The sequence below is a fragment of the Sciurus carolinensis genome, chromosome 8, assembly GCF_902686445.1.
Source record: "Sciurus carolinensis chromosome 8, mSciCar1.2, whole genome shotgun sequence".
Lineage (NCBI taxonomy): Eukaryota > Metazoa > Chordata > Mammalia > Rodentia > Sciuridae > Sciurus > Sciurus carolinensis.
This window is the reverse complement of record NC_062220.1, coordinates 81,789,092-81,816,344: the sequence shown is the minus strand read 5'-3', so window position 1 is coordinate 81,816,344 and position 27,253 is coordinate 81,789,092. Positions and strand designations below refer to the sequence as shown.

At 40.5% G+C, this 27,253-nt stretch overlaps 1 protein-coding gene across 2 annotated transcripts in view; it reads left to right on the top strand.

Annotated features, from left to right (window-relative positions):
• Positions 1 to 27,253, top strand: part of Cdca7l (cell division cycle associated 7 like) — a 43,282-nt gene that overhangs the window by 10,884 nt on the left and 5,145 nt on the right. Inside the window, exons 2-4 of one of the 2 annotated variants that reach the window (XM_047562334.1) lie at positions 16,827 to 16,967; positions 21,236 to 21,370; positions 25,076 to 25,435. In XM_047562334.1, the coding sequence (XP_047418290.1) occupies positions 16,827 to 16,967; positions 21,236 to 21,370; positions 25,076 to 25,435 (636 nt within the window). Of the gene's footprint in view, positions 1 to 16,826; positions 16,968 to 21,232; positions 21,371 to 25,075; positions 25,436 to 27,253 lie in introns of both variants that reach the window. The other variant, XM_047562333.1, reaches the window with a different exon arrangement.

Below are 27,253 nucleotides of genomic sequence, written 5' to 3'. Positions count from 1 at the left end.
TATTTTTCTTGTAGGGTCTTTGTCTGATTTTGGTGTCAGGATAATGCTAGATTGTAGAGGCTTTAGGAAATGTTCCTTCCTCCTCAGTTCTTTTTTGGAAGAGTTTAGAGAAGAACTGGTGTTAATTCATCTTGAAGTGTTTGATCAAGTTCTCTAGTGATGCTATTAGTACCTGGGCTTTACCTTGTTGGGAGGGTTTTGGATTACTGTTTCAAATTCTCACTACTTATAGATTTATCCAGATCTTCTGTTTCTTCGTAATTTGGTCTTGGTAGGTTTTTGTGTTACTAGAATTTTATCCATTTCATGTAGATAATCTGATTTATTGGTATATAATCATTCATAGTACTCCTTTAAAATCCTTTTTTACTTCTACGGGATTGGTAGCAAGGTCTCCAATTTCATTTCTGAACTTAGTAATTTTGAGTTGTCTTTTTTAGTTAAAGTAACTAGAAATTAAATTTTGTTAATATTTTCAAAGAATCAGCATTTGGTTGATTGGTTGGTTTTTCTCTATTGGTCTGTTCTCTATTTGTCTCTTGCTCTAATCATAATAATGAGTTACTTCTTTTCGCTGGCTTTGGGTTTAGTTTGTTGTACTTTGTCTTGTTCCTTAATGTGTAAAGTTGGTGTTTGAGGTCTGTCTTCCTTTTAAGTATTTATAGCAGTAAATTTCCCTCCTAGCACAGTTTTTGCTGCATCCTATAGGTTTCATTTGCATTTGTTCAAAGGCACAGGTTGAGTACCCCTTATCCAAAATGGTACCAAAAGTGTTTGAGATTTCAGATTTTTTTTTCAAGTTGTGGAATATTTGCATTTACATAATAAGATAAGTTGAGAAATGGGACCCAAGTCTGAACATGAAATTCACTTATATTTCATATATACCTGATGCACAAAGTAATTTCATTCAATATTTTAAGTAAATTTGTGCATGAAACAAAATTTCATGGCATGAAATTTCTCCACTTGTGGCCTCATGTTGGAGCTCAGATTTTCAGACATTGGAGCATTTCCGATTTCAGATTTCTAAATTAGGGATGCTCAACCTTTATTTCTAATCTCTCTTGTGTTTTCTTCTCTGACTTACACAGTTAAGAGTGTGTTGTTTAATTTCCGCATACTTTTGAACTGTCCTGTTTTCCTTTTCTTACTGATTTCTAGTTTTATACTAGTGATCACAAAAAAATAGCTTGTATGACACTAATTAAAATTTATTCACATGTTTTGTGGTCTGTCAAATGATCAGTCCTGGATAATTTTATGTGTTTTTTCCTGTTGGGTAGAGTGTTCTCTTATGTCCGTTAGTTTATTGAGTTGTTCCTGTCCTCTGTTTCCTTGTTGCTCTGTTATTTGGTTGTTCAATCTCTGATAGAAAGTAAGGTGTTGAAGTCTGCTTTATTATAGAACTGCCTCTTCCTCCTTCCAATTCTGTCAGTGTTTGCTTCACATGTCCTGCAGCTTTGATTTTGGTGCATATATGAACACTGTTATCTTCTTTGTGAATTGACTGTTTTGGTCAGTCAGTGTCTTTGTCTTAAATTTTTTTTAGTTGTCAGTGGAACTTTATTTTATTTATTCATATGTGGTGCTGAGAATTGAACCCAGTGCCTCACGCAAGCTAGGCAAGCTCTCTACCACTGAGCTACAACCCCAGCCCCATGTCTTTGTCTTTTGTATTGGATTTTAAGTTAATATCTGTTTGTCTGATATTAGCCAATTCCATCTCTCTTTTGGCTACTATTTGCACTTAATGTCTTTTTATATCCTTTCACTTTCAACCTGTTGGTTTGGTCTAAATAAATCTTTTGTAGATAGCATATAGTTAATGCCTTTTAAAAACCTCTGCCAGCCTATCTCTTGTTTATCGAGTTTAATCCATGTACATTTAAAGTAATGACTAGTAGGGAATGACTAAATTTTTGCACTTTATTTTCTGTCTTAACAACTTAGTTTTCGCATTTTGTTATATCTTAATGGCTTTTTTTGGTTCCTCTTCCTTCATTACTGCCTTCCTTTGTGTTTGGTTGATTTCTTTTTAGTGTCACATTTTTACTGTAGTCACATTTTCCTGTGTTTTCTGTAGATCTTTTCTCTGTGGTTATGAGTATTCTGTATAACATTCTAAAGTTGTTATAACCATTTTGATACCAATTTGATTTTAGTAACTGTAAAAACACTATTCCTGTACAATTCATCATAAATTACATCTCTTTGCTTTGTGTACCCACTAACAGATTCATTAGTTTTCCCTATAGAAAATAGAAAAGTAGAGTAACAAATCTCATTTACAGTAATACTCATTTTTATATTTCCATGTAGTTATCTTTACCTGAGAACTGTATATTTTGATATGACTTCAAGTTTCTGGTATCCTTTCATTTCAACCTGAAGCACTCTGTTGTTTACCATTTCTGTTTGCTAATGCTAGTGGCAATGAACTCACTGAGCTTTTGTTTATCTGAATGTCTTGGTTTCTATCTCACTTTTGGAGGTTAGCCCCCCCACCCCCATGCAGAATTCTTGTTTGATAGGTTTTTTTTTTTCATTTTAGCATTTTAAATGGTATAATAAATATACCATCTTACTGCCTCTGGCTTCCAAGGTCTCTGCTGAAAAAACGAACTGATAATCTTATTAACTACCTTCTATATGTGACAAGTAGCTTTTCTCTTGCCACCTTTAAGATTCTTTGTTTTTGTCCTTCAGCAGTTTAATTATACATGTCTCCATTTGGTTTTCTTCAGATTTGTTACTTGGAGTTCATTGAGCTTCTTGGATTTGTATAGTAATATCTTTCATTAATTTTGGGAAGGTTTTGGCCATGATTTTACTAAATAATCTCTCTTTTCTCCTTTACAGACTTGCATAATGCATATGTTGATCTGTTTGAAACAATCTCTTCAAGCTCTTAATTTTTCTTTATTTTCTTTCCTCACACTTGATATTTTTTCCCACATTTTTTATTGGTGCATTATATAGTTGTACATAATGGTGGAATTTGTTGTTACACATTCGTACGTGCACACAGTACAATATAATTTGGCCAGTGTCACTCCCCAGCACTTCTTGCCTCTCAGTCCCCATGCTGTGGTCCCTTTCCTCTACTGATCTCTCTTTGTTTTTCATGTGGTCCCTGCCTCTCCCACCTTTCTTTTCTTTTTCCTCTCTAGCTTCCATATATAAGAGAAAATATACAACCCTTGAGAGAACTTTTGAGTTTGACCTGTGTTACTTAACATAATGATATCTAGTTCCATTGATTTTCCTGGAAATGACATAATTTCATTATGTATACATGTCACATCTTCTTTATCCATTCCTCCATTGATGAACACCTAGACTGGTTCCATTGTTTGCCTATTGTGACTTGTGCTGCTAGAAACATGGGAATGCATATATCACTATAATGTGGTAGCTTTTATTCTTTAAGATAACTACCAAGGAGTGGTATAGCTGGGTCATATAGTGGTTACATGGTCTAGTCTTTTGAGGAACCTCCATATTGATTTCCATAGTGGTTGTTCTATAATTTACAATCCCTTCAGCAGTGTAAAAAGTGTTTCTTTTTATTTTCATTGTCTTCAACTTTTATTATTGTTTGTATTGTTGATAATTACCATTCTGACTGGACACAGTTGATATTTTCAAATGTCCTCAAGTTTGCTGATTATTGTGCCCTTCAGACATGTATTTGAACCACTCTTATGAAATTTTCCATTTGGTGGTTGTATTTTCTTCAGCTCCAGAATTTGTTTGGTTCCCTTTCATAATTTGTCTCTGTTGATAGCCTCATTTTGCTTATATATAATTTTCCTAACTTGCTTTAGTTCTTTATGCTTCCTTTTGCTCTTTTGAGCATATTTCAGGGTCATTTTTGTCTAGGAAGTAAAGTACAATGTTTGTGCTCTCTCCCAGTTTCTGCAAGCTTTGTGCCTTTGAATAAGTCATTCCTTTCTGTTTCTGTGTATGATGCCTTTTGTTGAACATTTGAATATTTTATAAAACAGCCACCTCGTTCAGTCCTTGCTGATTGGCGAAACAAGTCCTACAGTGATTTGCTGGGTATGTTCTCTGAAAACTTAAGTTCTTCCTAGATATTTTCTGAACACATTATCTTGCTTGGAGCTGTCTGGCTTCCTGAATTCCCCTTGCTCATGGCATTTTTTTTCTTTTTGGTCTTTATTTCTGTAAACATCTCACCCAATTCTTAATGGCCCCCAGATGCTCTTACATTTTTCTAGCCATCTGCAGGTCTGTAGTCTTCCTGCACCTTTCAAGAGCTGTGGCCATGCCTTTTCCCCATCTGGGGTCCAAGGTAGGTGAGATAGGTCCTATTCCTTCAGGCAGCTCCCTGATAGATTAGAGTGTTACAAGCTGGACTCAGTGGTATATGCATGTAATCCCCGTGACTCAGGAGATTGAGGCAGGAGGATCACAGGTTCAAAGCCAACCTCAGCAATTTAGAGAGGCCCTAAGCAACTTAGTGAGACCCTGTCTCAAAATCTAAAATTTGAAAAAAGGCTAGGGATGTGGCTCAGTGGTTAAGAGCCTCTGGGTTCCATCCCTGGTACAAAAAAAAAAAAAAAAAAAAAAAGTTATAATCACTCAATCATTCTGGTCTGAGGGAGAAACTAGACTGCTATACTCTGCAGACTAAGATTGCCTTGTGGAGTGGGTAGAAAAGAGTGAGAAAAAAATTCCACAGAATTTCCTACAATTGTCATTGTAGGTGATTTATTTATTTTTCTTGGTTGGGCATTTGCTTGGTTGCTGTAGACCCTTGGCCTTTTCCCAAGCTCCTATAATGTTAGTTCAGGCAATTTCTTCATTTATTTATTTATTTATGTCTCCTTGAGGGAACAAAACCTTGAAGTTTCCTAGTTCACCACTTTGCTGATCTTACTCCCTGATTACTTTTATAAAATATGTATATTTCTCAAAGGAATATTGCAAAGAAAAAATTAACAGTGACTGTTAAGAATGTGTTGTTTGCTGCTGACTTTCTTACTGTACTATAAGTTCATTTTTTATCGCTGTGATGAAATACCTGAGGAGAGCCCCATGATAGATGGCAAGAAAGCATGTGGGAGGAAGAATCACACCTCAAAACTGGAGGCCAGAAAGAGACAGTTCCCATGGTCCATTTTGGTCAATTGACCAAAAAACCTCACACGAGGCTCCACCTCTGCAGTGTCCCAATACCACCACATTGGGAACCAAGCCTGTAACATATGACCCTCTGGGGGGACACACTTAAACTCTGTCCAAACCATAGCAAGTATTTTGCATATGTTATTTAATCTTTATAATAACTACAGAACTGTTCTTTGCATTTGCAAGTAAAGAAACCTGGCCCTGGTTACTCAACTTTTGGATGAAGCCATGATTAGAAGAAGGTAGTCTGACATTAAAATGCCATTTACTCTTCTGTGCTATTCTTCTAATTTCCTAATCCAGAAATAATCACTTAATGTTCTCTTGTGTAGCCTTACGATTGTATTTTCCATTGCATTAATTCCTGTGTATGCCTATCCTTTTTTTATTCATTTACTGAACATGTTCATTGTGTTCATTCACTAAATACTTGAGTTCTTACTCTATGCAGGCTCTGAGAACAGTGATGAACAAACTGAAGTTCTTGCCCACCTGGTGCCCTCATGGTTTAATTTTAGTGGGAGAGGTAGATAACAAATGTGTCACATTTTAAAAAGTTATAAAATATCAGGCTACAGTAAGTAGAATGAAGTAAAATCAAGTGGGGAAAGGGCTAGAAAAAGTAACTGTTCTCAGGGTTCCTCTTCAGAAAGAGTGGTCAAGGGGCAGGTCCCACTGAGGCGGTGGCATTTAAGCAGAGACGAGAAAAGACCCCCTTGCCAATCTGTGGAGCAGGCAGAGGCCCTGAGGCAGACTGTGCTTTGTCCCCTTGTGCCTTAGCAAAGGACTGTTGTGGTGGGAGGGCACAGAGCAGGCTGAGTGGAGAGGAATGGGGGCCCTTGGGAGCCATGATGGCAGTGTAGGGTTTCACTGTTCAGGTCGATGGGGGACCTGGGGGGATATCATTTAGAAGGCTCCCTTGCTAGAGAGAGCTCTGGAAAACCAGGAGACTGGTTAGGAGGGAGTTTAGGGACCTTTACCCTTTACCTGGCACTGTGAGCAGTGGTACAATAGACCACATGCCAACCTGGTGAAGAGCTGTGTTCTTCCTGCCATCCACAATATTTAGCAGCTCCTTTGCTGACTTTTACATAATTATAAGCATATTTGAACAATGGAATAAAAGTGAGACTTTAAGTTATCATAATGAATTGAGACTCAAATTTTGTTGTTGTTGAAGCCACATTGATAAACAGAGTTAACCATTTTGAAGTGCACGATTCAGTGACGTTTAGAACATTCATAATGTGTATCTACCACCTCATATCCAGTTCCAAAACATTGTCACTACCCTTAAAGGAAACCCTGTGCTTTTTCAGAATTAGCCACTTTCCTCCCTCCTGCTGCCCTGGCACCACTGATCTGCTTATGGTATCTAGATTTGCCCATTGTGGATATTTCATTTACCTTGTCTCACATGACAGGTGATCTTTTGTGCCTGGCTTCTGGTCCTTAGCTTGTTTTCCTAGTTGGTCTACATTGTAGCATGGACCAGTACTGCTTTCCTTTTTATGGCCCAGTGTTATGTATGTGCTGTCATTTGCTTAACCATTCACCTGTGATGGATATTTGGGTCATTTCCACTTCTTGGCTATTATGAATAGGGAGGCCATGAACATGTGGGCTCAGGTTTGAACACCTGTTTTCAGTTCTTTTGATTATATGGTTAAGAGTATAATTGCTGGGCGATATGGTATTTCTGTGTTTTAACTTTTTAAAAAAATTTTTAAAAACTTATTTATTTTTATTCATTCTAATTCGTTATACATGATGTGTTTTGACTTTTTGAAGAACGATCAAGCTGCTGAGCCTTTTTATAGTCCCATCTGCAACGCTTAAGGGTTCTCATTTCTCTGCATCCTCTCCCCCACTTCTTCTTTTGGTTTAAAGTCATCTTAGAATGTGCCAGCTGGCGCCTGATGTTCTTGATTTGCAGTTCCCTGATGATGAATATTTGTTGAATATCTTTTCATGTATTCATTGGCCATTCCTGTATCTTCTTGGGAGAAAGGTCTGTTCATGTCCCTTGGCTATTTCTTAACTGGTTTGTTTTTTTCTATTTGAGTTGTAAGAGACCTTTGTATATTCTGGGTAGTAGATCCTTACCAGAAATCTGATTTGCAAGTGTTTCCTTTTCCTGTAGGTTGTCTTTTCACTTTTTTGATAATATCCTTTGATGCAGAAAGTTATCAGTTTTGTTGAAGTCCAGTTTGTGTATTTTCCCTTCTCTGTTGCTTGTGATTTTTGATCGATCTTAAATTTCCTGCTTAAGTAACTCCTAAATACTCTGTCCTTTGGTGGTGTTTGGGTTTATTTCTTGCAAGGACTTTGACAAGGCTTGTGCCTTTGAATAAGACTCAGCTGCAGTTTGCTTATTTTGCATGAGGGGAAGTGGGTCAACTGAATGATGTGGTTCCATCACAACCTGATTATCCTTGGTTTTATGATTCTCCTAACTACTAGCAGTAGTTCACATACTCCATCACCCTGAGTTTAACCAGATTGTCCTGGCAATTTTGAAATCTCACCGTATGTACTTTAAAAAAAAAAAAAAATTGTCCTAATTTAGATGTTTCTATGGTTCGCACAGTGTTTAACTATGTGTTGCCCCAAGGGTCCATTGTCATTGAAGTCTTACTCTGCAGAGTGGCCCAGTTGGGAGATAATGGGACCTTTGGGAGTTGGACCAGGTCGGAGGTCCTTCAGCCATTGAGGGTGTGTCCTTTTTTGCAGTGTGAGCTCTTCCACACACGTGCACCTCTGCCATGACATGACTGTTTATCCTGATACCCACTTCCATGTGCCACCTTCCATCTTGCCCTACACTCTTTTCTTTGGACTTCAAGCCTTTGAAACTGAGCTAAATAAGTTCTTAATGTTTATAAAGCTAGCTGCCTCAGGTATTTTGTGGTAGTAACACAAACTGACAAATACAGATGTATATGACCAAATTTCTTTTCTGAAAATTTGGGCCTGTTTTTCCTCCTATCAGTTCTATGTGGTGATGTTTGTCTTATTGTATCTTCCCCATGATTGAGCACATTCTTTAAAAACTGAAACAAAATGTTGCTGAATTGCTGGATGAGAATGATGCCTATTTTAATTTCCATTCCTTTCATTATTACTTTGGTTGAAGACTTTTAAAATGTTTAAATAAGAAGCTTTAAATTGTTATGAGGTCAGAAATACCCTGTTTTCCCTCTTGATACTCTTTACGTTGGAGGCTGAAGTCCTTCCTCTTCGGAGGCCAGGTGCGTATGCATGTTAATTACTTTGTTCCTTGTAGTTTGCTATAACTCTGTCTGATTGATAGCATCAGGAGAGAAGCAAAATTGCCTGTTTTCTCCTCCTCAGCCAGTTTTGCCAGCATCATTCACTGGCAGCACATTTTCTTTCCCATTGATTTGTGGCCTTTCCTTTATTGCATTTTAATCATATGGGCTAGGATCCATTTCTGGGCGATCTGTATTGTTCAACTGTTTCTGCATACTTCTCTTTCTTAACTAAGGTTGAATTTAACTCACCCTCAGTCTTAGGAGTTTTGACACATGCCTGCAGCTGCGTGATTACATCCTTGTCAATTCCATCCCTCCTCAAAGTTCCCTTTTGCCTCTTTATAGTCCACCCTCCACCTCTAACCCCAGGTAGCCACCAGTCTCTTTTCTGTTCGTGTAGTTTTTGCCTTTTGCAAAACATCATGTAGGTGGAATCATACAATGTGTAGCTTTTTTCACTTAGTATAAACTGTTTGAGGGTTTTCTGTGTTGTATGTCAGTAACTCATTCTTTTTTTATTACCGAGAGGATTCTTTTATATGGCCATAACTACTTTCATTTATTTGTTCCCTAGTTGATTTGAATTTTTGTCTTGATTTTGGAATGAAACTGCTACGGACAAGTTTTGTGTGAATATAAATTTTCATTTCACATACATAAATACCTAAGTGTGGGGTTGCTGATTCTATGGTAAGTGAATATTTAACTTTTTAAGACTTTGGTAAGTTGTTTTCCAAAGCAATCCTACTCTTCTGCATTTCAGTCAGCAATATATGAAGGTTGGTTACTCTTGTCTTGGTATTCTCTTTTCTTTCTTTTTTTTTTTTTAAATCCTTGGGGATTTTAACCCATGGGCACTTTACCACTGATTCTACATCCTCAACCCTTTTCGTTTTGTTTTAAATTTTGAGACAGTGTCTCACTAAGTTTCTTAGGGCCTTGATAAGTTGCTGAGGCTGGCCTTGAACGTGGGATCCTCCTGTCTCAGCCTCCTGAGTTGCTGGGATTATAGGTGTGCATCACCATGCCTGACTTCAGTATTGTCATATTTATGAAACCATTCTAATAGTATATAGTTGTATCTCATTGTAGTTTTGATTTGCATTTCCTTGATGACTAAGGGTGTTAGACATCTTTCCATGTTCTTATCGACCATACATGTCTTTGGTGAAGTATCTGTTCAGATCTTTTGCCTTTTTTAAAAAATCTGGACTGTTTTCTTGTTATTGAGGTTTTTTTGTTTTTTGTTTTTTGGTTTTTTTTGGTAGGTGGACACAATACCTTTATTTTATTTTTCTGTGGTGCTGAGAATCAAACCTAGATTCTCACACATGCTAGGCGAGTACTCTACTACTACCCAGCCCCCTTGCTATTGAGTTTTGAGAATTCATTTATAGTCTGAGTCCAGGTCCTTTATCAGACACATGATCTGCAGATCATGTCTCCCAATCTGTGGCTTTCCTTTGGATTTACATAAAGAGAAGTTCTGCTGTAACAAAATTCAAAAAAATCTGCATTGTGCTTCTGATGCTGTCTTAAGAATTCTTTGCCAAACCCATCATCACAGGCAGTCTTGCTGTGTTGCCCATGCTGGCCTTGAACTCCTGCTCAGGCGATCTTCCCGCCTTGGCCCCTTCAGAGCCTGGGACTTTCAGGTGTGCACCACCAATGCCGACTCTGTAGTTTTCGTTTTTATACTCAGGACTGTGATCCATTTCTGGGTTAGTACTTGTAAATAATACATGTTTTTATGGACCATCCAACATATTTGTAAAAGATTTAAAGAAATGACTGTGTTTATGGTAGAAAATGACATAAAACCTCCCATTGAGGCAGATCTGTGGGGAAGCAGTGGTTCTTCTGTATACAGGTCCCTTACACAGATGGGGGACAGTGCACCCTGTAAATTCTGTAGTCACAGCCATCAAGTGGTTTTCAAAGCACTTAACCAAAATGCAGTAGTCTGTGTGAATTTTTTTTTTGCATTTCTTCTTAGGCTCAAAATGGAGCTTGTTTCCAGGTGAAATATACGCTTAGTATTCCTGTTGTAAAAAGCATGTCTTGAAGCTTTATCACATCAGCCTTTCAATCAGTTGACTTTAATAGAGAGTCTTATTTTTTTTCCTTCAAAAATTAATGGGTGATAAATATGTTCCTCCTAAGGTGGTATTCTTTCTAATCCAGGAAGGAAGGATACATTTAGATACCATTAAGATAGGGAAAAATTTTAATTAAAAGAATTATGCTTAATTTTACAGTATAAAAATTTTAAATTAGCGATGCTTTACATTAATTTATTTTCAAAGGTAAATTCTTGATTGAAAGCCAGCTGGCAGTTTGAGGCATCTTTTTAATAGTTCGTTAGCTTTTTATGAGTTTTAATTAAGATTTGGGCGGGCAGAGGTCAAAGTTATAAGGAGACCTCTGAGCATTGCTTTGATTTACTCAGGAGCTGCCATTGCAGCACCTGCTCTGGAGATGCAAGTGGTTCCTCAGCAGGATTGGTTTTTATCACTACACTTCATTTGGGCTGCAGCAAAGCTGGGTTCCAGCCAAGCGTGGTTCTGCAAACCTCTCTGCCCTTTAGACTCTTGAGTGATTTTTAGACTTAGAGGTCTGGATGCCAGGGTTTGAGTTGTGGTAATACAGATGCTAAAGGTGACTCATGGGCACCTGAGTCTTAGGTAAGAAGGCTGGATTCTCAAACCAGATGCTCCTAAAATGCTGGCAGCATTAAAAGTGGGCCAAAATAGGGGTTGGGGAGATAGCTCAGTTGGTAGAGCTATCGCAAGCACAAGGCCCTGGGTTCAATACCCAGCAGTGCAAAAAAAAAAAAAAGTGGGCCAAATTGATGATTGTCCTGTCACTTTAGAAAAGATTGTATTAAGGAAGGACCCCCCCCATTTTTAAATTATCTTTTAAAATTTACCTTTTATTGTAGAAGTTTTTAAAAAGTTGTGGTAAAATATACATAACTTGGAATTTACCATCTCAGCCATTTAAAAATGTACAGTTCAGTACCATCCAGGAAGTACATGAGTGTGTGAGGGAGGGTGAGGAGCTCCTGAACTCTTTTCATCTTGTGCAGCAGAAATTCTGTATCCATTCTACACCTTTCTACTTTCTGTCTCCCTGAATTGCCCTCACTAGGTACCTCACGAATGGCATCATATACAGAATTTGTCATTTTGTGACTGGCTTATTTCATTTAGCATAAAGCTCTCAGGGTTCATCCATGGTCTAGTATATGTCAGCTTTTCCTTCCTTTTTAAGGCTGAATAATATTCCATAGCATGTGTATGGCATATTTTGCTTATTCATCCATTCAGGGATAATTGGATAGCTTTTAGCTTTTTTGAGCAATGCTGCTTTGAATAAGGCAAAGGATATTTTTTAATTTAATGTTTTTCTTAATTTTCTTAACACTTTGGTACCCACAAAAGTTAATGCCAGGTACTAGTAGATGTACTCGTAATACTTTTTGAAATTCTGGCACTTAAAATTTCCATACAGCACTATAGTATTCCATAGTTCTGCTTTGTGCTTTCTCTTAATAGGTTTGAGATCCTTCATGCAGATATTTGGTCCTTCCCACCCAGACTCGGATTCCTAGCTTCCTTGGGAATGTTGAGGGTCAGGCACCCTGGACCCCTGTTCCTGCCCAGTCGTGGTTAGCTAGAGAGTGTAAGAGTGGCGTCCCTTGTTTTACACTTGTCTGTTTCGTCCCAAAGTCCATTGAATTGCAGTGTCTGTTCCAGAGATGAGTTCTTGGGAAATTTATATGGCTATAAGTGAGATCTGCAGTCCTTTCCAGAGAGGAGCTATGATGGTGGCTGTTGTGTGTCAATGTCCTTACTTTCTGGGTGAAAATTCTTAATGTCACAGAGTGTACCTTTGCATTTCTAGGAAAATGCACCTTTTCTAGGTAAAGGACTACAAAGTCATACAGGGTGAATACTTTCAGCAGGGATTTGTTGGTGGCCTGTTGAGCTAGGCCTGCAGCAGGTGCTCAAGGACTCGCTCCTAGTTCCTGTGCCCTTGTCAGGGATTGGCTCCTGGTCCCCACTTGACCTTCACTGATAGTCCCATGGTTAATTCCAACGAGGACAGAGTGAACCCACACAAAGAGTGTGTGTGAAGTCAGGGATGGCGTGAATGTGTCTGCGATTTTTAAAAAGTACTTATGAATAATGACATAGCTGTCAGAAGGAATTTTTCTTGATTTCATCTTATTTGAATAGATTGAAGTCATCCTAATTCTGTGTGAATTCAACTTATGTAAATATCCACTGGTGGGAAATTTGTTGCATTTTCATTCTTTTCAGTTATTTGCTGTAATTTTCTTTTTGGGAATTTTAGAATTAATGTTAACAATTGGAGCATACGCTTTTAAAAAAAAAAAAAAAAAAGTCATTTGCACCCTATCTCTGCCCAGAAACCCAGTGGATCACAGCACAAGAAGATGGCAGGTGGTGGGGCCAGTGTATTGATATCATTGAACTGGTCAGACAAGAGAAGCCTGTCCCTTTCTTTTTTTGGGTCCCTGTTTTACACATCTTGTCCCCATTGTTGTATCTGTTAAATTAAACGTTGTCATTGAGGAACACGAGAATGTTTGGCAGATTTTTGCTAAATCTTGAAACTTTAAAAGTCTGACCAGGAGAATCAGAGCCCTTCATACTGCAAGAATGCATTTGCAACTTGTGTTCTTACCCTTTGTTCTTAATAATTACAGCCCCCCCCATCCATGGCTCCTCTGGAGCAGGTGCAGGAGGTTGTCACCGTGTGAGGGGCAGAGCCCCCCCAGTGGTTCAGCGGCTGATACAGTTTCCACTGGAAGCAGTTTGTTCCTATGTCTGAGCCTCTCCATTCTCTATGTGGATTTCCTTCCAATAATTTGGTTCATGGAATACCCCATTTATGGCCATTTATGTTAAAACAAACTTCGGGGCCAGCAGGGCTTTTTGACTTACAAGATGGTGAGAGGTCAAAAAGAAAGAGACTGACATGGATGTACCATCCTTGTCTCAGTGCCACTTCAGGGGTGGAACTGGGTGTCGGGGGAACTACGTATGGCATGCTTACATTTTTGTAGGTGGTGTCTGTGTGTCTGTCACACAGGATTCTCTTGCAGTTGTAAGTTCTGATGGCTGACAAGATAAGGGTGGCAAGCTCTGCTTATTGAACTTCCTGGTGAAATGTTTACCCCACCGTGTCAGAGTTAGGCTGAAGGGGGTGGTTCCTGTTTGTCCCTGGAGCTGATTTTATGAGATGACGGGAAAGTGTTTATGTTAACTCCAACATCATCAGCTTGTCCAATCTAGTCTCTGAATTTATGTTCTCTGAAAACCAAATGCTAAATTTCTTTGAATTGTTAATTTTGAGTAATTTTTAAACAAGCATTAAAAAATCAGTGAAAATAAGTGGATTAGGAATTAGTAATTTCTCAACCTGACTGAATGTAAGATTATTTCAGCACACACACAAATTCAGAGTGTAAGTTAGTTTTGACTACACAACATTGTCTATGCTAACATAGTAATCAAAGGGTGCTCTGGGGGACCCTGGGACCCTTGTAGTGGTCCATGAGTATTATTTTTTGACTTAATGATACTGCCATTATTTACCTTTTTTTTTTTTTCTTCTGTTTTGATATTTGCACTGATTATGCAAAAGCAGAGGTGGACAAAATTCCTGGTCTTTAGCAGGAGTCAAGGTAGTAGCAGCAAGATGGTAACAGCAAACTGTGCTAGGAGTCATTGCATTAATCATAACCTCAATTTAAAAATAAAATGTCAGTTTCACGTGAGACTGTCTTGGTGGAGCAGTAAAAATCATTTCATTAGATCTTGACCCTTGAGGGCATATCTTAATATACTGCGCTGTGGAATGGGAAGTACCAGGAAAGCACTTTCGCGTCCCTAGGGACAAGGATTGGTTGCCTTCAGAAAAGGTTCTTGTAGATAGTGGGACTGTGTTCCCCCAGGGATAGGAAGAACTGCAAAGAAGACTTGAACTTTATTGTTTATTGATGGTAGTACATTGATGGTGAGATTGATACTGTTTTGAGTATATTGTAGATAGAGCTCATGGATGAAGTACATTAGAAATATTGCAAGTCGGGGGCTTTCATTGTGGGGAAAGGTGACACTAATGTGGGATTAAAGGAGGCAAGGAAGAATCCTGTCCCACTGGGTGTTGGGGGAACTATGTATGGCATGCTTACACTTTTGTGTCTGTGTGTGTGTCACACAGGATTCTCTTGCAGTGTGAGTTCTGATGGCTGACAAGATAAGGGTGGTGTGAGTTCAAGGTGTCACTGTGTTTTTGTGGTTTAAGGTATTTAAAGTACTCTTGTTTTGTCTAATCAAAAAGCCTAGAAGCAATGTCTGAATATATAGAGGAAAACCAAACACTATTTCTCCTCCTGTACCCACTTCTTATGGTGACTGGTTTCGTATCGGGTATTTTAAATGGCACAAAGGGATAGCCTGATGAAGAGATACTTGGGGTGAAGGGGCTGGAGCATGGGAACCTCCCTTTCTGAGCGACTGGGGAGCACCACCCTCCCTGCACGTGGACAAGCACTTGTTCACCTTCCTGCAAGTCGTGAGTTCAGGTGCCCAGAGCCCTCTGAACCCTGCCCATTTGGGGTTTTCGTGTAGGCTTCGTTACATAATTTGGGAGGAGGGCAGTTGGGTGGGGATGAATATGAAGCAAGATTAGCCCTGGGTAGGTAATTGCTGGGGAGTCAACATGTGTGTTCATTATATTGCTCCCCCGACTTCTGAAATATATTTGGAAGGCTTTATGATTACACTTTTAAAAAATATCACTACTAGTTAATTGTGGGATAACTTGACAGTTTGTGCCTCTGTATGTGATTGCACTGAGAATTACGTGTCACTGCTGCAGAATTGTTGCCAATTTATTCATTCATTCGTTTATTTATTTATCCCGAATCTCATCTAAGGGAACAATCAGAGAAGCTCAGGATGCATGACAGTCCCCCAGGCTGTTGTCCTGAGTTATTCAAAAAGGGTCAGTGTTGGGAAAAACAATGTTAAAAAGTCATAAAAAACAAATACTATACATGAACCTTGCTTGAGTTGGTTCTCTCCCCTGCCCCCAAAAAAGTATGGGGGTAGGAAGGATAGTAGAGTGAAACACGCATTATTACCTCATGTACATCTATGACTGCATGACCCATGTGACCCTGCAATATGTACAATGAGAAAAATGAGAAATTACACTCCCTTTATGTATGATCTACCAAAATGTATAAACGTATTCTATTGCCATGTACAACTAATTAGAGCAAATAAAAAAATTTAAAATTTTGGGACAGTGCCAGACATTATAATTAAATAATTATAGCAAATGATATTACTGAATTAATGTCAATCATTTTAGGTATGGTTGTGGTTTTGTGGTTATCCAGGAGGATGTCCTTATCCTGGGGAGATATAAAGTAAAGTATTTTAAAGCAAATTAGTATGTCTGTAAATTGCTTTCATGGGTGGGGTGTACATGGATTAGGTTGGCTCCTATGAAACTGCTGTTTTCTGAGGGCAGACACATCAGGAAATGCCTGTGATTTCAACCTAACATTTATTAGAAGAGAAAAAAAGCAAATGTGAAGACAAATGGTGTTACCAGGTGAAGAATCTACAGGTGATTTCTGTGATTTTTTTTTGTTTTGTTTTTCACTTTTCTGTTGTGCTTGGACTTTTGAAAAGTTGAGAGAAAAGAGGTAATGTACAAAAATGAATTCCCAGCTAATACATATTTGTTAGATTAAATGTGCTGACAACATTCTCGGAATAATTGCCCCTAATGGCATTTAAATTCTCTTGGCATTAATTCCACAGCTGCTTAAATTAGTTTTGCATATAAAAGAGGGGGAAAGCTACTTGTTTCATTATATGAACTTTCATATCTATGAATCAGCATATAACAACAGAGAAATAAAGACCTGCAGATAGAAATATTTAAGAAAAGAAGAGCTTAGTGACCCTTGATGGAGTCATTTTTTTTTTTTTTTTTTACACGAATGGCATTTAAGGACAAAGCCATTGTTAGAGGAAAGAGATTGTTGGTTGGTTTTCAGAAACTGATGCCTGTTTTTCCTGCTTCCCTTCTTCCTTCATCTATATATGTCATCACCTGTAAAACGGGGTGTGTATCTAGAATTGGAAAAAATTTTACACCCCCCAACACCTTCTGCTATCTTATCTTAAGCACCTTTTTCCCAGGGTTCCTGGGGTCTCCTGGGCAACTATGGCAGCGTGATGAAGTTATGAGATGGTAATTCCTGCTCTGCTTTAGAGAATTTGCCTAAGTGATTATAACTGCCCCAGTTTTATCCTCCTTCCCTTTTTGAATCCAAAACAGATCCCTAAAGAAGTGGCTGACATCTTTAACGCCCCCAGTGATGATGAAGAGTTCGTTGGTTTCCGAGATGACGTTCCCATGGAAACCCTGTCGTCAGAGGAGAGCTGTGATAGTTTTGACTCTCTTGAGATGGGGAAACAGGTAGGAATGCTAGCTTGCAGGGCAGGTGTGTTCATCTGGAAGCCTGGATCTTGGTTTGGATGTTCCTTTTTTTCAGTGGTCTGAGCTTGGTGATAGTAGTTGATAAGTGCTGTATTTTAGAGGCGTTGTGCCTTTCATGCTTAAGACACTGGTGGGAACACTTTGCTCACATGTTGGGTGTTATATTCCTGTCCATGTACTCTACCTATACACACACACACACACACACACACACACACACACACTTTTTTTTTCTTTTTTCTTTTTTTTTTTTTTTAAATAAAGGGACCTCACATGAGCAAATCCATTTCCTTTGCTACCTCCAGGCTGTTACCTAGGGTGAGGTTGCATTCAGAGTCCTCCCACGTGGTGGCAGGGGAGGGCCAGCCCTGCCAGTGCAAGGAGGCGTGTGGAATGTATGAGACAATTGCCTCACTCTGGTCCTGCAGTGAGATTCTATCAGTGCCTCCTGCCTGGAACTGCTGGGGAGAGTCTTATGCTTTCTTTAATTACTTTGCTGGGTAGCAAACACAGGTTATAGTCCTCCGAGAGTGAGGTTCCTGGAGGTTTGTATTGTGCCTTAACAACAGATTGGCCAATCAAAATAAACAGCCTTCGGTGGCATTTTCTTCTGAGTTCATTGTGACACTCAAAATTCTTCATTCTCTTCCACCGTGGCCTCTTGTCAACGGCTGTAAATTCAACCCATCTTGCTTCAACTGGGCACCTCCAGGAAGGGAAGCATCTAATGCTACCTGCAAGACAGCCTGCCTCCTTACTCGGAGTGACTGTGTGTGTTCTGGCCTCAGCACTGTTTGGGGTTGCTGGGCCTCTCTGGGCACTGTGATCCTTGTCTTATTTGATGTCATCATGACATTTAATCCTTCTAGCTGCCTCCTTCTACTCCTGGGTCTCTTCATCTGTACCACCTTTTGCTTTTTGTTGTCATTCCTTCTTTTTCCCTAAATGTGGGTTCTGTATGAGTTCGTCCTCAGATCTTTTCACTCTTAGTGATCTGGTGATGGGCCGTCCTGCTTGCTGCTGTTACCATGCTCTTCATGTGCAGCGTGGCTCCTCTCTCCAGCCCCAGGTGGACTGCCAGTTGGACTGCTCTTAGTCATTCAAGGGACAGCTGAAACTCACTGTTTTCCCTCTTCTGCTTGTCTGTCTGGCTTCCCCATTTGCCCATCTTTATCTCCCTCTATTGTTCTTGATGGTCCCTCCAACTCCCCTTCCCCTCTCCTTGCCCCTCCCCCACCCCCTCCCTTCTAGAAGCTAATGAAACTCCTGCTGTGTTCTCATATCTCTGCTTTCCCTCCCCTTCCCTCTGTAGCTGCGCTAGCCCTCATGGCCCCTACCAGAATGATCCTACTAGGATCCCTTACAGACTGAGCTCCTGTCTCCCCTCCTCCCTAGTCTATCTGAACAGGGTCAGGTAGCAAGGGCGAACGGAGCCTGTTAGATCCACCTTAGGGGCATTCCAAGCAGCACAGGACATGTGTGAAGTGTCCAATGCAGAGCCTGGCATGTCCTGGGCATTGAGAAACACAGGAGCTGCTTTTGCTCCTGTGACTAGTACTTACGCAGTCACTTCTGTCCTTCTGGGACCCCCGGTCTGACCCCAGCAGGTCCTGGTTGGCTGTGACAGTGTGCCTTGTGGTTTCTTACAGGTACTACTGCATTCACTGCACAGACCTCATTGGGAAGTTGGAGGTGCTGTCAATATCTTTTGCCCAAGGCCCCACATCTGGGAAGCAGTGAGCCATGATGTTCCTGATCCCGGGCCACCACTTCATAACCTCTTAACTCCCCTGGTGCTCTTCCACCTGCTGTGATGCACAGCTCAGAAACTAGGTTGATTGCGTCACCCAAGCCATCCTGCGCTTTCTTCCCATGGCCCCCATTCTTCGCCCTGCCTGTGTATCCTGGCTTGGGTGCAGCTCAAATCCTATTCCTTCCATGAGGTCTCACTGGAGTTTCTTCCGATGTTCGCCACATTGCCTATGTCTCCACTGGCACCATTCACCATGGTACTTGACCGTTTGACTCTGCTGCAGATTATACAAGCTCCTTGAAGGAAGGGACCTCTTATTGGAAGGTGCTTTCTAGCTTTCCTGGCTCTGATCTTTTGTCCTTGCATTGTCCCTTTGCCCTTGTTTTAAGCATCTAGCACCTCATGTGGTGGTACAGAATGGGAGCCACTGGCTGTTCGTTGTACTTGAAATGGTTGTCCAACTGACTGGGTCAGCAGGCCATTGCTCCCTAGTCTATTTTCATGTCACATGGGTTTAAAAATAAAAAAGTTTAGCTGCCTGTGTAACTCCTTCCAGTCTGCTGCTTGCTTACTGCCTTGATCATGGTAGATGTAGGTGCCTGAGTATTTGTTTTGAAGCGTACTGGACAGGTTCCAGAGAGCAGTGGGCCGTGAGAGCAGGAATGCCGCGAGCTATGGTGTGGAGATGTGCGCCACACAGACCCGCAGGACAAACTGTTTTTACACCCTTTGAAGTTAGCCAAATAAAAGCATAGGCCTCCATTTAGGACTGTGGCTAACTTTTTCTCCATCAGGACTGGCCAGCAAAGGTAGGATTTCTCCCAGGCTGCCCACTGCCCTGCAAGGCCTACACAAAGGATAGGAAAAGCTAGAGCGGTGAGGGTTGGAGCTCACTGCTCCAAGATCTGACCTGTTCTCCTCAGGCCCTGGGCAGGAATTTGGGGTATTTAATGACATTTACACACAGACCCCATTTCCCTAAAACAGCCTGCAGGGTCTGGCTGGATGTTCTGTGAGCCAGATGTTTCCAGCACTCAGGTGCTTGGTGGGTTTCCTCAGTAGCCAGCTGTGTTGCACTCATTCTTCCTTAATGAGGAGCCCTGGTCTTTTGCTTGCCACACCCCACACACTTAAGATGCATTTTTAACCAGCCAAGGGACACCTCTTGAACTTGTGCATAGCATATATAGCCTACTCTGGTCTCTCTCGAACACAATTTGAATTTCACTTTAAAGAAACTTCCCTTTTGTGTGTATTTGTTTTGCAAGCAGCTGCACCACAGCTATCATCAAAGGAAGAAAGTCATTTAGCTTTGAGCAAACTCACTCCAGTTACCCATAATAATTCATAGGAGACATTTTTAAGCTGACTGAATTCTGGATGCAGGCATTTCTTTCTCTTTCCCCCTGTAAGTTTTTCCACTCGTCTGTTATATCTGTTTTTCCCCCCAAAGATATTGGAGTGCCAAGAAAGATATAATTAAAGGCAGGGGAGCTGAAGAGTCTCAATCAAATGTGGTGTGTTGTGAGGGGTCGTGGATAAACTGAGGGTGGGAGGATGAGACTCACCCTGACAGGGAGTATTGCAGGCCTTCGGGAGCCTGCCCTTGAGGGTTTCTCTTTGGGTCTGTAGTTCTTTCTTTTTCATTTCTTTCGAACCCACTTTCTTAAGATCTGGTTTCCCTCTTTGTGGTATTTCAGAAGGTGGAAAACTCACTGTTGAAAAATGTCTGTTTTTTGAGTCAGTCATAACATCTCTCCCTCTGCTCACTTGCTACCACTGTGGTTGCTCATCCCACCCCCTGGGGGTGAGGAGGGTTGTGGCTTCCCATCAGTCTCTCACTGTCATTGGTAATGGAGCAAGTCCAGCCCCTCTGGCAGTGGGTGGAGGGGTGTGAGGGTCCCCAGCTCTTTCTTGCACAGAAACTTGCTGTGTGTGAAAGGGAGCCAGGCTAACCCACTCGGAGGGGACCCCGGCTCTGGATGGCTGTTGGCAGAAATCAGCATGTGGGAGGAAGCCAGGTTTTCTCCTCCTCTCTTCTCTCCATGTGTTTGCAGTTCTGTGTGAAAGCAGACATTTCTGGTTGCCAGCTTTGGCAGGGGAAGCCGAATTCTATCAGTACTCACCAGTCATGCCAGAAGTGACTAAGGCAACAACCATTCTGATTGTTTGAAATTGCCCAATTTGTAGGTCTTTATTTCTGTAAGTCTTAGAAAAATGTGTGTGCATGTGTGCGTGCGCGTGCGCCCCCGTGCATGTGTACGCGCGTGTGTGGGAGGGTGGTAAAATATTTGTTATGTAAAATTTTCCATCTTAACCACTTTAAGTGCCCAGTTCAGTAACATTAAGTACCTTCACTGTGTTGGGCAGCCATCACTGCCATCCATCTCCAGAGAAACTCACATCCATTGAACCAATAATCCCTGTCCTCCCCTCCCCCATCTCATCTATTGTGCTTCCTGTCTCTCTGATATATGTGTTTTTAATTTAGCAGGATGTTCGTTTCCGTTCCAAATACTTTACAGAAGAACTAAGAAGAATTTTTATAGAGGACACTGACTCAGAGAATGAAGACTTCGAAGGATTTACACAGAATGATCTGAACATAAACAGTAACCCAGAAGTAATGGTAATGATTATCAACGCAAAGGATTGTGGGCAGTAAAAGTTTTAGTTCTGTTTCTAAATTATAGTTTTATTGTAAGTAGTCACTTCACAAATGAAAAGATTTCATTTTTTCTTTATATTTATCTTATAAACCAGTTAGTATAAGAATTGCTGCTGTAAGTCTAATCTCCTGTCCACTGACCCATTCCTTTCTTAGAGAAAATACATTTGTCTTCCACTTGGGGTTTTGGGGATGTGTCCCTGGTGTCCTTTATTGTCGTTACCAGTTTATCTCAGATTTCTTGAACTGCTTTTATCTTTTCAGTCCGTATTGGGGTAACAGGTTCCTTCCAGCCCTTTCTGGTTGTGTGTGAAATAATATTCTTAGATTGGAGGTTAATTTGACAGAATTGTGGCCATGGTGCAGATTGGGATTTCCATGTGCATCTTGATTTCAAGGATCCAGCATGGTTTTTAACTTTAAAGATGACCCTAGGCCCTCCTGGATTCCTGGGGAAGATTTTCTCAGACCATTTAGATCTCTTCAACCATTAAGATCTCTTCCTTTTACTCTGCCTATTGCATTCAGTTTTCTGCCAACTGGTGTTTGAATCTTAAGATTACATTAAAGCCCAATATTTGGATTTTTTTTCTAAGTATTTTTATTTTGGAATAATTTGATTTATAAAATTACAGAGAATGCACAGAGAGACCCTATATGTATTTGACCTAGTTTCCCCATACATAATCATGATACAGTTGTCAAAACTGAGAAATTAATGTGTTATCAAGTAAATTCTAGACTTCATTGAAATTTCACCAGTTTTTCTGGTAATGTCCTCTTTCTATCCTGAGTTCCAATCCAAAATACCTTACATTTACCCTTCCTTATTTATTTATTTATTTATTATTATTTTTTTATTATTATTGTATACAAATGGGATACATGTTGTTTCTCTATTTGTACATGGAGTCAAGGCATACCATTTGTGTAATCATACGTTTACATAGGGCAATGATGTTTGATTCATTATTTTTTTCCCTTCCCCCCCACCCCTCCCACCCCTCTTTTCCCTCTATACAGTCCTTCTTTCCTTCATTCTTACCACACTCCTTATCCCTAACACTAAACCTAACCCTAAACCTAATGCTAGCCCTTCCCACCCCCCAATAAATGTCCTCATCTGCTTATCAGCGAGATCATTCGTCCTTTAGTTTTTTGAGATTGGCTTATCTCACTTAGCATGATATTCTCCAATTTCATCCATTTGCCTGCAAATGCCATAATTTTATCATTCTTCATTGCGGAGTAATATTCCATTGTCTTTTTTTAGTTTTTTAAAAATTCAAGTTAAATTTATGTTATTAACTGATACATAAAAACATAACAATAGTATGGATTTTTTTAAGTGCAAAAAAAATTGTTTCTACTAACTGAAAAATAGCATAGGCTAATCCAGAAAGTAAACAAACCATTTCCTCCTTTGTGATCAAGGTGAAGATAGTTTAAACCTGTTCAGCTGGTGGCTCCTAAAGAACAACTTTTGGCATGGAACCAGTGTGGAAGTGTAAATGAGCTGTGACTGCCAGGCTGGCTTTGTCCCTCACCTTCCATGGGGAAAGCTTAGGCCATGGAAAGCCCTAATGGTAGGCTGCCTCCTTAGATGGTGGCTTTTTCCTATGAATAGCAACAGAGCTGTACCAGTCTGCCCTGGCTTTCTTTACAGAAGCTGTTTGTGTGGCAGTTCGTCGGTTATGGCCAGCAGGTCCCCAGTTTCTTGCCAGTAAGACACTAAAGTTCTCACAAACCTTAATGGGTGTCTTCTGTTCTATAGCTAAGTGATGGCTGGTCAGTTAAAGAATTTGTGTTTCTAGTAGTGAGGGAAAGTGAATTAGCCCAAGTCTTTTCCCCACTTAGACTACACATTTAGGGTATCAGTTGTGAGTATTATATAGAGTGTAACATAACTCATAGCTCATTATAGGATCCACCTGCAAAATTTATTTTCAAATTTTGTGAGAATACAAGCTATGTTAGTTAGCTGTCCACTACTATAACAAAATACCTGAGATAATTAATGTATAAAGAGAAATGGGTTATTTTGGTTCATAATTTTGGAATTTCCAGCCTATGATTGGTTAGCTCTGTGACTTTGAGCCTGTGGTGAGGAGTCACATCACAGTGGGAAAGCATGTTAGAACAAAACCACTTAATCTCATGATCAGGAAGCCAAAAAAAGCCAGGAAGAGACTTGGGTCCTATAGTCTCCTTTAAGGGCATGGGCTGTTTCTAAAGGATCCGTGACTTCCCAAGGTTTCCACCCTGGGGACCAAGCCTTCATACGTTGATCTTTTGGGGGATCCAGACTAAAGCACAAGCACTACTATCTCCACCCTGTGCTCATGGGAACTGACCAAATTGTCCTTTCTGATAGTGAGGTCCTGCCACAACCTCGGTTCCTATGATCTGCAGGCTAGGTGCAGAACAACCACAGCCACAGTGCCAACCTTTGCTCTTCTCCTTGGGTTTTGTGCTGGTATTTGCAGCCTGCCATTTTGAATTCTGAAGCTACTAATGTGGAAAGTTTAGGATACTTAAAAAAAAAAAAAAGAAAAGAAAAAAGAAAATAGATCAGCCAGCATGGTTCAGTCTTAGTTTTCTACTGGTATGGTGTGGATGGGTGGATGGGTACACCAGGGTTGGAAGTTTTCTGCATGTTTTTTCTTCCTCTCTTATTTCTACCTTGAGTCCAGCTAGAATTTTGAGAGTCACTGAGGAGGAGGCAGAGTCATTGGATTGAGTCCTGGTCCATCCTGTTGCCTCTGTTCATTGTGGCCCATCTTCAGCATTCACTGCCAGCCATTTCCAGGCTGTCAAGGAGGGATGCCTAGATGATGATATCCTTGTCTCGAGTATTTAGACCTATCTGCCATTGCTCAGAGTCCCTATTGCCTCTCAGATCATCCTACTGTCACCTAAGTGATGTTACCCTGTTACCACCTCACGTGCAAGACCCAGTGAGCTTTTAATGCTGAGAACTTTACTGCATGGAGTTTGAAAATTAGGGTTAGAATTTCTGGAGCCAACTGAACAGGTGCTCTGCATAATCCTGCAGAGCTGTCAGACTTGCTATCACCCCCTGTGGTTCTGAAGTTGATAGAGAAGGGAGGGAGCTCTCCTTGACAGAGCCCTTTCCACCCTGAGGATGACACCCCCACATATCCCAGTGGCAGGTCCTCTGCCTGCTCCTTGGTCATTTCACCAGGGAGAAGTCAGTTTTCCTTTCCCCCCACTCTTGAGTCCTAGTCTTGTTCTTTATAGCAGATTAGTATTTTTTCCCCACTGCATGTCATTTTTGTCTGAAGATAACTCTGGTCATGCACACCCCATATTCCTCATTTTACTTGGCTTCCTGATGCGCCCCTGGGTTGCTCATGTGGCAGAGCCCCCTTTCAGTGTTTTGCTCACAGCCTGACTAATGGCACACAGCATGTAGGTATGACCTGTGCAGGGTTCAGTAGGGAATTACTTGTGCTTTGAGTTTATTCCCCAACAAACTCCATGTGTGTTTTAAGTGAAGTGTTCAGAGTGATCTAGCAATAGGAAGGGGGAGGCTTTTCATTACTTGTCTTTCTAAAATAATGTCTGAGTAGTTTTAAAACGAGTAGGATTTTTCATTTGTTTTTTGGTAGACTGTTGTAGTGTGTTCTTTTGTTCTTTTATTAGCTTGTGGAGTCAGATTCAAGTGATGACGGTGAAGCATCATTGGTGAGTGAGAAAGAAGAGGAAGAGGAAGAAAAGACTACACCTAGAAGAGGCAGGTCTAGGAGAAGCAGCATTGGCCTACGAGTAGCCTTGCAGTTCCCAACCAAGAAATTGGCAAAAACATCAGATAAAAATAGTTCTTCTGAGCTGTTGTTTTCCAGCTCACATTTACAGGATAGTAAAAAAAATCTGGGAAGAAACAAAAACTGTAAACAAGCGAAGGAAATGGAAGATTCTGCCTCCGAGTCTGAGGATGAGAGCCAAGAGAGCTCAGATGCTCTGCTGAAGAGGACCATGAACATCAGGGAGAACAAGGCCATGGTGAGTCTCCAGTGGGAAGTACCAGGAGTAGGCTGGGCTCTGACGGTGGGTGCCGAGCCTCACGGGTGACTCTACCCTTCAGTTCTGGTCATCTTGGCTTCTCTTAGGAGGGTGTACTCTGGGGAGTTTGTATCCTTTTTCTTTTCTAGAACCCAAAGCTGTTATTACATGATCAGCTCTGGTTTGGGAACAGAAAGAGACCCCCTGGGACCATTTACAGGCCCTACAGGGAGCAAGAACTAATGCTGCTTCCTGCTTGTCAGGTTGAGTTCTCAATCAGTAGCAGTGCTGGGAAGAGAGGGGCTGAGCAACTGCAGAAAGAAGTAAAGAAGCTGTTGCTGAGTGGGTTAAGAGTTGTGGGCAGGACAGGCAGGCGACTTCTGCCCGGAAGCTGTTGCACTGGGAGATATCCTCTGAAGGAAGGGGAAGGGTCTAGGAATTAGAACAACCTCAGGGGCTAAATTCACTTTTAAATGTCTGTATTAGAATAGTCAGTAGAACACAGTGAAATCCCTGTTATGTGTGATTGCTTTTTTTCTAAATGAGGTCAATAACTTAATCTGATCATTGTTAAAATCATTGTTTTATAATTTTGTATTGAAAAAATTTTAAGAAATAATTTTACCACTCAATTACCTTACCTATTTTGGAATTTTTTTCTGTCTTTTATTTTAAAGGGAAATATCAATGTAATCATATGTCTAATATATTACTTCAGAAAATGAAAAGCCTGCTTGTGGGCGGTTTTTATTCTAAGGCGCATTTGGGCTTGACTAATGGAAATTTTTAATGCTGTGTCTGTCTGCATCTTCAGTAAGAACTATGTGTTCTACATGATTTTATAGTGGTACCCATATATTTGAAAATTTAAAAAGTCTAAAACTAAAAGGAATTCTATTTGAATTATCTGATTGGCATTTTAGTACTTGGTATTATTAGGTTTTCATTTGGGGATGTCTTTATAAATTGTTTTTATTGCCAGGAAATTTACCTAACAGTATCAGATTTGGGGGGCTCTCGTAGAATCATCTAGTTGAGCCTTTTGGATTTTGGTCATGTTGAAACTGAGAGAGATTTAGTATGCAAAATGATTTGTCCCAGCTTCACACTGTGAATTACTGGCCAGGAATTGAACCTTGTGCCCAGGCTTTGGATGTTCCAGGACTGTTGTTACTGTATCCCATCCTTGTGTTGATGCAGATGAATGGTGTTGTCAGCTTCTCATCTCTGGAGATAAAATCTTGACATGTGAGGTGATGTGACTGTTGAGGCCTGTTTAAGCTATTTAGTAGTGAAATTGAAGGCTTGCTCGAGGTGTTGGATGACCTACCTAGACCTTTGTTTTAGTCAGCTTTTTCACTGCTGTGACTAAAAGACTAGACCAACACAATTATAGAGGAGGAAAACTTACGTAGGGGCTCCCAGTTTCAGAGGTCTTGATCCATAGACAGCTGGCTCCATTCCTCAGAGCTCAAGGTGAGGTTGGACATCATGGTGGAAGAATGTGGCCAAGGGAAGTGGCTCACATGATTATCAGGAAGCAGAGAGAGACTCCACTCACCAGATAAAAAGTATATACCCCAAAGCCACGCCCTCAACGCCCCACCTCCTCTAGCCACTCCCCACCTGCCTTCAATTACCACTCAATCCTATCAGGTTATTAATTCACTGATTGGGTTAAGGCTCTCATAACCCAATCATTTCTCCTCTAAACCTTCTTACATTGTTTCACACATGAGTAAAAAATATCTGGGAAGAAACAAAAACTGTAAACAGGCGAAGGAAATGGAAGATTCTGCCTCTGAGTCTGAGAACGAG